Raw genomic sequence first — 11,837 nt, 5'->3', positions numbered from 1 at the left:
GAAAGAATGGACCCTGGAAAAATCATGTGCCAGTAACTTAAGTTCAGGAACACGGATCTGTTGGAGGCATGCAACGGGAATCCCTGTAAGGAGAATGAAAAGTGGACAGGCTCAGAATATCCTGGAAAGTCTAATGCCTAAAGCATAGTCCCCTAATCAAGCCTTATCCTAAAAACATTTTGAAGCCCAATCTTATTAAGCTTGAAAAGGGAAGCTTATTAATTGACAACTGTCTTGCCTTCACCTGCACCATTTGGATATTCTAATGAATGATGGTCACTAATTAAAATGATTTATTTAAATTGTTAATTCTCACTGTCTAGAAACGTTCATTGTGTCCATGTGTTAATATACGTTCACTTTTTATGTGTTCTACAAAAATGTATTAGTTTTATTCGTGACATAGTTCACATTAAATTGTGCTAAAAATATATTTTAAAAAAAGAGCGGGAGAGAGGAGAGCTAGAGACGGAACTATAGTTTCACATCTCGGTTCCAGGTAGGATTTATTTTCCCTGTTACACTCTTGCCATGGCTGACAGCGCTACAGCTTAAATTAAAAAAAACCCATCTTCTCTTAGTTCTGTAGATATGCTTTAGCGACCACTTGGGTAAGTCATTCAAGTTTTTTTTCCCAACATTAGTTAGTCCTGGTATTTTCTTACGAAGTATGACATTTAAAAAGTGTTATTTAAAGTAACTTTTTGTTACGTATACTGAGCACCAAGCTAATCAAGTATTTCAGTTAAGAATAGCCAGTTTACTATCGAAATTATCCTTTAACTAAAAGGGACAGAAATTATTTCGTTTAATTATCGAACAATTTATTAAAAGCTGCTTTGTTCAATTTGATGGCTGCATATTTTATTCTCAGAAACCTTAAGATTCTACGACAAATCCAACAAATTGTGCTTTTCATTAGGCACAGAGGGAAAAGAACGTAGTACAACTACCACTCGAACAAAATATATAACTCACAACATCTGATTACGCATCACAAAGGACTGCAGATCTGAGCAGCACTCCACGCACTCACATAAAGGGAAAAAAAACTGCATGCAGGGGTAGACATTGATAAGACATTAGTAGGAGTGCCATTCTCCGTTCGACTTATAGAGTAGTATTTGGATAGTGGCAGAGTGGATTTTAAATAAAATTATGAAGACGTGATTGAAATTTAGATTTTTTGGATTGTGGTAACTATACAGAAATTACAGCCATTTTTTATACAAAGTTGCTCAGAGGTTAAAAGGTAATTGGACAAATGGATGATAAGCAGTTTCAGGGCCAGGTGAAGTCTGTTCTCTCATCTCATGATGGACTAAGAAGATAACATTTCTGGAGTTGTTTCCTTGCTTGCATATGATGTCTTTATTCTGGAACTCTCAATATGTGGTGTGAAAGAGTGATGCAAGTGTAGAAAATTCTCACAGAGGTAGGTCTATGGATCTCAGTCAATGGTGTACTTAGAGTCTACAGTCCAGAGTCACCTTCATGAATGTAAATTTACAACAAGGTGTAAATCACTGGTTACACGTAAAAACAAGATCAGGCTTTGTCCGAAAACATCTAAAACAGCTTTCACACTTAAGCTAAAAAGAATTCTGCGAACACATAAAAGCAATCTTAACCAGAATGACGGGAACAGAAGAAGAGAAATAACTCACGATTATAAGCATAACACATTATCTGTAAAACATTGTGGAGATAATGTTATTGTGTGGGCACGTATGGTTGCCACTGTAACCGGGTCACTAGTGTTTATTGTTAATGTGACTGCTGGTACATATAGCAAGATGAATTGTGAAGTGTACAGGACTATACTCTCTGCTCATGTTCAGCCAAATGCGGCAAAACTGGTCAGGACTTGCAAATGTATGATGAGCCAAAATAACCCGCAAAAGCAACCCAAGAGTTTTTCAAGGAAAAGAAATTAAATATTCTTCAAAAGCTGAGTTAGTCAGTCACCTGACACTTGGAGGAAACTTTAAATTACTGATGACAAAGGTGAAGACTGGGAGACCCACAACCAAGCAGCAATTGAAGGTGGCTCTCAAAGGCTGTGGGTTCTAGACTTAAGACAGTCATTAACTATAAAGCAGTATTAAAAACAGTCCTTATGTTTACAATTGTATTAATTTATCCAATTAATTTTGGGGGGCTATATATACGAAAAACATTTAAAAAGCTATAACTCCTAAATTTTTAATGCTGTATTTTTGTTAAGCCCCTTGAATTAAAGAAGGAAATCTTGATAGATGAACTGAACTCCAGTGTGGTGTTGTACAGGTGGGAGAATATTGTCCAAATACTTCTGGTTGTAAAAGATCTTTATCAGTTCTGATATTGACTCTTCATGATTTGTTTTTGTCTCATTATCTCACAGTGTTGAAACTGCTGAATAGAATAAAGGCTCACATGCGTGAAAACGTTCCACTGTCAAATGTTTGACATTCCCGTTTTGCAATGTACAGCTGTCAAAAAAAACATGCCAGCATTGACTAAAAAGCTTGATAAGCTTGAGATTAGAGTCAGGTAGCTAAGATAATCTAGAACTGGTTCTTAGTTAGGAACTGTTCTCGATTCTTCCCTAATGTCAGTTTGTGTGAATTCCTTTTTATGATATGGCGTGTACAGAGCCAGTTTCTGTGTTCAAATAAAGAAATCCTATAGTTGTGAATGAATCTGTTTCTCTTCTTTCTCACATCATAGACTTGATGTGATGTCAGATAAGCGTCAGCGTGCCAGAGTTCAGGGCTGCTGGGCGAAACGACTGCCAAAACACTCAAGTCCAACAGGTAAATCAAAGTGTAGTGTGTACTGTGAAATGCAGGATTTGCATGCTTTTGCCAGCTCAGGTCATTCATAGAGGTAGATAAAAAATATATATATATAAGGAATTTTCTTCCTCTCTTATGAAATACAGTTATGTGTTTAAATAAGTGTGATAAATTGGGCTGACATTTACGTAGGAAACAAGATTTTTATTCTGTTTTTTTAAACAGGTGCAGGCCCAAATTGCAATGAATCCAAAAATGCCAACGTGGCCTCTGGTTCTTGGGGTTTTGGGCCTCAGAAAACAACTAAAACCTTTGAGTTTCTCCAGCCCTCCCAGGTAGACTGTCCACGTGAAGAAGTCAAAATGAGTCTTTGCTGCCAATAAAAATGAATGTGAGGATACTACTTTTTATTTTTTTTTCCTTTATTGCAGCCAATTAGAGATGTGCCACCAGAGAAGATGATAGAGTAAGTTACTAATTTCAATCTTTACTTCCACAGCTTTGTTTTTATGACAGATAACGTTTTTAATCACACAATTTTTAAGGTGGCTTAGTGAGTCCTCTACTACATACTTTTAACGTGATTCATTTTGTTCTGGTCAGACAGGCAGGTGATTTTGAGATCAGCCATGGACCATCAGGGGTGTCCAGGTGTGTAAAAAACAATTAAATGGAAAATAGCTGAATGTGTGTTTATTGAACATTGCACAAATCAGTGCCTGAGTTTTAAATCCACTAGGTGGCAGTGGTCGCATAATAAATATGCTTTTTCTTAATAAAAGTCATGCTTTTTACTTTATGGTCCCCAGTAAAACACATAAAATGAGCTTTGTTTTTAATAATTAAGTATATTTCATAACTTGTGCTTTATTATATAGTGGAAGGTACAATTAGGCTATTTTCACATAGATTTTTAGCATGTCAATTTTGATTTTATTGTTATTAGAAAAATCTGATTTACAGAGAGACAATGTTATTGTAGTCTGTATTTTGTTACCGAGGTTCAGTTTGAATTTTAGCAGGTCATTTTGTGAGCTTAACAGAATGGTTGTAGTGGATAATAAACCAAAAGTAACTGTCAGTCATTTGATTTTGCTATTTGATCTGGATGTTGAAAAATTTTACTATTTTACACAAGAGCCTTTTCCCTGTGTATTTAAGGTTACACGTTCATATTGTTAAGGAGGAATTTTATGCCTTACAGAAATAATTGGAATGCCCAGACTTTAAACTCTTAGAAAACCAGGGTAAAGTACATACTGTATACTCTTACTTTATGTTTATGGGGATTTAGTCTGTGTCTATTTATCTTTCATCTGTCGAGGCTGCGGCTGCTGCCTGGATTTCTCTCCCCAGAAGAGGCCGACTGGATGTTCAGTAAGCTGCTTGCAGAGCTTCCATGGTCCCAAAAGACCAACTACAGACAAGGTGAGCACTGGTTTCTTAACAGTGTAAACTAGGTGAAATGTGAGTTTGTGGTTTGTAGAGAGGAGCGTGAAGAAGGATTCCCCACTGCAGGAAGTTTGCTGTTGGATTCAGGTTTGTTCCTGTTTCATGTATGTGCAGTGGTGACCTTTTAAAACAGTTTTCGGTACATGTATTTTAAAAGTACTTAAAGATCTCTAAATAATAACAGAATACTTTTTGTTGGCAATAGATTTGGGTGATTGTTTAATATACTCTTTTTTTAAAATTATAGCTTTTTAATGCAAAGTTTTCCAAATCCAACTAGGTGCCTTGCTCATGTGGTAATTTGTGTATGAACTTTATTTTGAAAAAAAAGCTGACACTGAGAACACTCACATTGTATTCCATATACGGTGACAGACGATATACAGGGGAATGTGCTGAGATGAAGCCAGACTTTGCCTCACAATCGTCCTTTTCTCTCAGCTGGCTCTTGTCCATCTTTTGTGCAATTCTGCAGTAGCTACACAGCAAACAAACAGAATGATGAAGACAAGTGGTCATGATTTCCAAACACTCACCACAGACACAGGGTGTGAAATCATCAATGTTTGGGTTAAGGAAGAGTGGAAAAAGAAGTGGTGGCTGGCTCTTTAATGTATCACCACTCCTTCATTTATCCTGCCCTGCTTTAAAACAACCTTTAAATGCACTGACTCAGTTTTTCCGATCATTTGGTCTCACAACTTTGAAATGGATACTTTGAATGGGTTTGGCTTTTGCTTATCTTTCTGGCATTTGAGAGTTGATAAATAATAATGTAATAATGTAATAATTCAGCACCATAAAAAGCAATGGCTGCTCAAGCAGTTTGTTTTGGTTTCACCGTATTCTGATACCAGACGGCTGGCCAAAATACACCGAAGGCAAAAAATTGTTTCTTGGAAGAGAACTATTGGTTTCCCAAGAAAGGGAGGTACACTCAGACCCACAGAGGAAGACAGAGAAATTGGATTTAGATGTTTACGTGACCCCTGTTAGAAAACCAGTGACAAAACAGGCGATTATTGTACATGTTTGTTAGACACTGAAAGAAAATCCAGTAAGAACAAATTTGTCAGTTTTCTGCCCTGACTGAATTGCCTTCATCAAATTACTGACGCAATATAGAGATTGATTTGATGGTTTACTCTATGAAACTGTCCACAGGCAGAGGTCTGGATTGGGGTTTGAGTGGTTGAGTGTTTTATACTCAAAAGACCAATCCATCCATTTCTGCAGTTTATCTGGGTCTGGGTTGTTGTGGACATCAGTCTAAACAGAAACACCCAGACCTCCCTCTTTCTGGCCACATCCTACAGCTCTTTAGGGAGAATACCAAGATGTTCCCAAGCCAGCCAAGAGGTGTAATCTCTCCAGTGTCTCCTGGGTCTGCCTTCTCCCTCACCTATAAGGTACCCATAAGGCATCCTGGTCAGATGCCCATCTCAAATGGCTCCTTTAGATGTGGAGGATCAGCAGCTCTACTCCAAGACACTCTTGAAGGGCCGAGCCCCCCACTCTATCCCTAGAGCTGAGCAAAGCCACGCTATGGAAGCTTGTTTCTACAAGTGTACCCACCCCTGCCTCTCACTAAGGTGCAACTCCAGAGTGAAACAGAATCCATCCCCTCTCCAGGAGACTGGTTGTAATTGTGTGTTCAGGCAAGCCTTACCATATCTAGCCAGTATCTCTCCACCTGAAGCGGTAGCTTAGACTTCTTCGTGTTCATGGGAGGTGGTGTTCCATATACCCAAAGCCTGTTTCAGCAAGTTTGAATCAGACCGCCAAGTCCCCCGCTTTTGACTGCCACCTGATTGCCTCCACAAATCACCACATCATTGTGGTGGAGGGGTTTGTGTACTCTGGTGATCCTAGGTCCCATATTGTTAGGGCATTTTGTCCCTGGTAGGGTCTCCCAAGGCAAATTGGTTCTAGATGAAGGGACAGACGAAGTGCGATTCACAAGACCTTTATGTAGGAAAAACCAGTGGGCCAGTGTACCACACTCAGATTAGGGTTAACGGAGCCAGACCCAAGGGTGGGCCTTGTCAATGAGCATCTGATGGTTGGGAATTAGCCTGCAGTGCTGGTCAGGCTCAGCTCAAAAGAGCCACATGGACACATTTCCTGTGGACCAACCACATGCAGGAGGGACCGTAGGGGCCCGGTACAGTGTGCATCAGATAAAATTTCTGTTATTAACCCGGAAATACTAGCACAGCTCTTTTATTTAAGCTTTCAAATAACCACGTTATTTTTTTGTGTGTGTGTGCACTAAGACTGGGTATCAAATATCAGCAGATTTTAAATATTCACAGAAATGTGTCCCCCACTGTGCAATACCAAAAAAAACTTTTGTCTCTTGTTTAATCTGGGCAATTTCCTGATCTGTTTGGATGTGTGCGTGTATTCTGGTCCAGGTGAAGCATACGAGGAACCCAGGCTGACCTGCTGGTATGGAGAGCTCCCATATACCTATGCTCGCTCCACAATGGCTGCAAACATGCAGGTTTGACAACTGTAACAAAAATGTGACAGAATTTTTTTTTTCACACAATCTCTGGCAAAGTCTTTGGTTTGTAGTCTAATTGTAGGGAGAATAAAAATTTATCTAAACAGAGTGAAATATTTGCTTTTGTTATATTATTTTAACATTGAGTCTTTCATTTTCCTCATTCATCATTCTGTTTTTCTATCCTTTTGTCATACATTCATTTGCTGAACTCTGCATATTGTTCTTGCTTTTTCCTCCAAGTGGCATCCATTTCTGGTAAACCTTTGCAAGGCAGTGGAGCATGCGACTGGATGTAGCTTCAACTCCCTGTTGTGTAACTTGTATCGGGATGGCCATGACAGCATTGGCTGGCACAGTGACGACGAAGCCTCATTGGGTCCCAAGCCAACTATTGCTTCTCTTAGTCTGGGCGACACCAGAGTCTTCAGTCTCCGCAAGCAGCCTCCACCGGTGAGTTAGCTCACTGGGTTTCATTCTTAACTATAATAAAAACAAGATGAAAGTATTCTGGTAAGATGAGATCGTCTCACAACTAACTTAACTTGTGAAGAAAGGCAAGACGAGTTGGGAAGTGATCCAATCAGAAGTAATCTCCTTGTGCATTAAAGTTAGATGGACACATTTGATCTGCCTCAGGAAACAGTACAACTTGGGAGGAAGAGTGAAGCAGATTAATGGACACATTTCACATTCGATGCCCAAAAAAATGAGATGCTTTGCAAACTGTGTGAAGCAAAGCATCAGCATTAGGTGTTTGCATATAGACTGAAGATTAACCTTTGGACTGCACTGTGTGTTTTTGTCCTTTAGGAGGAGAAGGGTGACTACACTTACGTGGAGCGGATTCGGATTCCTCTGAGTCATGGCACACTTCTGCTGATGGAAGGAGCCACACAGGACGACTGGCAGGTAGGCTCCACCAGGCAGGCAATAAAGTTAAGCCTTGATTACGCTCTCCAAGCCCGCTAAGGTTTGCTTAGGGCTGAGTGATGTAAACTTTGTCATCAAAAAGTGAGTGTGAGTGTAATAGTAATCGCTACTAAGCTGCTGGGTCTTCAGTGAGTATGACCAAAGCTTTATTCAAAGAGAGTCCAGCTACAGGATAGATTCAGGCAGAAATTAAAAATACTTTTTATTCAAAAATGTCTCCCTTTCAGGTGCCGGGTCATTCGCACTACACCAGGGGTGTCTCAAGGGCCAGTTTCCTGCAGGTTTTAGATTTGTCCTTGATCCAAAACAGCTGATTTAAATGGTTAAGCATGTCTTGAAGTTCTCCAGAAGCTGCTAATGAACTCATCATTTGATTCAGGTGTGTTGACCCAGGGTGAGATCTAAAACCTGCAGGACACAGGCCCCTGAGGCCTGGAGTTCGATACCCCTGCACTACACGTTGCCAGATTTATTTGTTAGCTAACTCACATTACATATTAGAAATCAACTATACACATATTATGAGTTGGTTCCTGTGTTCCATTTGTAAGGATAAAGTGCAGAAAAATGAAAATATAAAACTCACATATTATTACTTCAATGTTTGGCTTAGCTGTTGGACCTAATTAACCTGCTTGGTAACAATGATTTTATCCATTATACTATATTTACTGTCAAAATGAACAACATACATCTTCAGATAACAGAAGAACACTGATAGTTTGTTTTTAAGGTTCTTTTCAGCCTGTTTTACATATAGTTTTGTACTGTGATGCTTTTGTAAATTATCTTTCTTGCACAAACTAAGTTATTATTAAAACAGCAACCTTGAAAAAAACACTTCTAATGAAACACTGGACATTCACACTGAATAGTCTCCTCGCTGTTGTGCGATAGAGGAGTGTTAGTGCTTCTGACTCACCATGTGAGCATATAGATGTGTGGTGAAGGCAGTCAGGTTCCTCTTGCCTGGACAACCAGTAACAAGGATGAATGGAGAGGCCTGGAGAGAAGAGTAAGGCTTCAACCTAATGAGAGTCTTCTTTCTTTTCTTTTCTTTTTTTTTACGATCAAAGTCAGAGCAGCCAGATTTATATGAGTGCAAGGCTCTTGTGTATGTAACAGAGAGAGTAGCTGGGTTCTGTTGAAAATAACTGGATCACACTCAGGTATGAGAATGAGTTATTACAGCATATTACAGCTGCTTGAATTTCATTATGGCCAAATCTGTTTGCAGAGCAGGTAAAATGGGCCATGCTGTTTAGGTATCTTTTTAAACTTTGTTCAAGGATGCATAGCAAAACATAGACGCTTGGAGAGACGCTCACACTTGGCTCTTAATTCCTATGAAAGCAATAAGGACACTTTCATATTTTCACTGGACTATACAGAGTTGTGTGGAGAAAAAAAATTCCACCTGACTGTACATATATAAAACGGTTTATTACATAAGCAAATTTAAACAAGTTTTGTCCACCACTAGAGGAATTCAATGATCAAAACAATACCACTGATATAAATCAGGACGGGCTCCAAATGGAGCTATCCTCAACTTTCCACTACACAATGTTCACTTACTAAAAACTAAGTGAGGTGAGAGAGTGAGAGATACAAGTTGGGGCAAGGAGATGAAAAAGGTTTGAGCTGAAAGAAGGAGAGGATAAGGTCACAGGTGTTTTATGACGACACCCTCCTGAGTAACTTAACAGGGGCTTCATTACTCTCTTTCAAGAAAAAGATCACTTCAGACATTAATTCTATCTCCATTATTGCAGTCATGGTTGGCCTAACAAAACCATCTGGTTCACGGAGCAAGGTTTAGAAGTGGTGGCTAAATATTTAACTAAACCCATCAGTCCTGCTAAAGTACTTCACGTGTTTGAAAATGGATACAGGAATCATTCTGTGTTTACGTAGCTCTTTTTTTCTTTTCACACTGTTGTGTATAAGCAAACCTTGCACCTCCTTCTCAGATTTTGATGGAGGTGTAGTGGTGTTTCTGCACTTGTGTGTGTCGTTGAGTCCACAAGCTGCACAAAATGTATGAAGGCCATTATTTTCTTGTGCAAAAGGTAGTAGTGCTGGCTTTGCACAGGTGAATAAATCGGACTTTTCCAATTCTGATGGTGTTTCTCCGGACTGTATACTTGTGTTGTTGTTCGTTTGTTTTCTCAGATTTGTCTATTATCACTTTACACTCTTTTTTTTCTACATAGAACAAAATATAGCTGGCCTAGCTCATGGCTATTCATACATTTCTTTCTTTTGATTCTAGTGGAAAATTTGTAGATGTTGCCCATTAATAGAAACTTAATAGAGCAATACTTGCCCAAGATTGTTAATTGCTCATTTATTCTTTCATAAAAATGTAGTGTAACTTTTAAATATGTTGCTTATGAGTCTCTCTGTTCCCACCAGCATCAAGTGGCTAAAGAGTACCATGACAGGGGCCCACGCATCAACTTGACCTTCAGAACTATCTACCCGGAGCCAGAGGGCCAGAGGCCGGGTACCAAAATGCGATTCACAGCCAAGTGACTGTAAATCTTCCTCAGAGTCGGGTACTTGAAGCTGAAGAAACTCTGATTCTACATTTCAAACAGAGTGCTAGATCTGAGGTGTGAACGGCTCTGCTTGGATTTCCAGACTGTGTAAGTGATTATTAATATCAGTGTTGTGAGCAGTCAAGATTATCTGATATTAGTATTATATCAGAAGAGCCAAATGGCCCCTTTTACAACAATAACAGCCACACCAGCCCTGTGAATGAGAACAAGTTCCAACAACATCCATCTCTTTGGTCTGAATATTGCTTTGGTGAGTTACGTACGTTTATTTGATTTAACTTGACCTTTTGTTCAATTTTCATTTGAGCCACATTTTTTAGGCTGAGTTTTAGTTTGAAGCCAAAATGTGTGATGTCAATAGTACCATGTTATTGAAAAGTTTGTCCTAAAGCAAGATCTGAGTACTCACTGTAAGGAAATGTCCTTTAAGTAAATTTACTTAAAGCTTTCTATCTTTGGAGCTTTTTATAAAGAGCTACCACAAAAAGAGAAGAATGAAGTAAAGTGGCCACAACCACTGAAATGCATTTTATTTTTCTTTTGAATAAAAGTTAATGAGTCTCTTAAAGAGCGAGTTCATTTTGCATTGTTGCTGAAACATGTTCAAAGTCAAGGGAACACTACAATGTTAGATTCTGGAATTTATTTATTCAAATGAATGTATATTTGGTAATAAATCACTGGGGATTGCTGGAAACCTCAACTGTTCCTTTCTCTGTTGTATGTTGTGGTTCAGCTTGTTTGGTTAAAAACTCTGAGTTTGTTCACATAGAGATGACGGAAACTGGGTTTTCCATTTCAGAAAAAAGACAGATCAGGTCAAAATAAAATCTGTACATTCTCCTTCTTTATAGGACTGACTGCACTGACATTAAGGCAGCTGTCAGGTTGTCAGCAGTTCCTCCACAATGAATCATTTACCCTGCATTAGTGTGGCAGTCATATATCTGTAGGAAACTTTAGACATATAAGACACTGAGCAGTGATCAGTCTTTTTTTTTCATTTTATGAATTCTTGGAGTTTATTGAAATAACTGATCGGTTAAAGTTTGGGAACCAAAACTTGTGTTTCCCATCTCAGAGTTAATCAGGTCAGGAGTTTACAGGTGGACCCAAAGTTTGTTAAAATGTTTATGCATGTGTGCTATTCGTTGATGGTTCTCATATCAGCACCTGCTCCTGCTTTTGAATGAACATAAGTTCTAAAACCTGCAAACTACACTTCTTCTTTGGTAAATAAAAAAAACTTACAGGCCCTTTTTTGTTGTTTGTTGTGTTTTCTGTCTGTCAGGTTCTGTCCTGGTTAATTTTACGGTCTCTCAATATTCACGTCTCTGGAAACCTGGTTCGGATTAGGTTCACTTCTACCCTTGTACCATCTACCATCCGTTGCACTTGTCAAAGGCCAAGAATGCATCTACTTTTCACAGTCATAAAACCACTATGATGGAGCATGTCTATTCTACATAAAAAAAAATTTTAGACACAGCATCTGTAACATTTCTGTTCATTTTTTCAGATACATGAATGCTACCTTGATGAGGAATTGCTTTTGTGTCTTTGTATTCGATGAAAGCATCCAAAAAGAGAAGAGGC

General features: G+C 38.8%; 1 protein-coding gene across 1 annotated transcript; it reads left to right on the top strand.

Annotated features, from left to right (window-relative positions):
• Nucleotides 1–537: 537 nt before the first annotated feature.
• alkbh3 (alkB homolog 3, alpha-ketoglutarate dependent dioxygenase) lies at nucleotides 538–11,492 on the top strand. Its single transcript, XM_085357699.1, has 10 exons — nucleotides 538–611; nucleotides 2,713–2,798; nucleotides 3,006–3,115; nucleotides 3,212–3,246; nucleotides 3,384–3,431; nucleotides 4,105–4,208; nucleotides 6,650–6,738; nucleotides 6,985–7,194; nucleotides 7,555–7,653; nucleotides 10,093–11,492. Exons 2-10 carry the CDS (start codon nucleotides 2,723–2,725, stop codon nucleotides 10,210–10,212), a joined length of 891 nt encoding a protein of 296 aa, XP_085213825.1. The 5' UTR covers nucleotides 538–611; nucleotides 2,713–2,722; the 3' UTR covers nucleotides 10,213–11,492.
• Nucleotides 11,493–11,837: the final 345 nt, after the last annotated feature.

This window comes from Diplotaxodon limnothrissa, linkage group LG7 (genome assembly GCF_057381915.1).
Source record: "Diplotaxodon limnothrissa isolate DT_005_m linkage group LG7, D_limnothrissa_male_GT1.1, whole genome shotgun sequence".
NCBI classification, from domain to species: Eukaryota; Metazoa; Chordata; class Actinopteri; order Cichliformes; family Cichlidae; genus Diplotaxodon; species Diplotaxodon limnothrissa.
The sequence above is the reverse complement of the archived record's forward strand: the minus strand, read 5'-3'. Positions and strand labels throughout refer to the sequence as shown.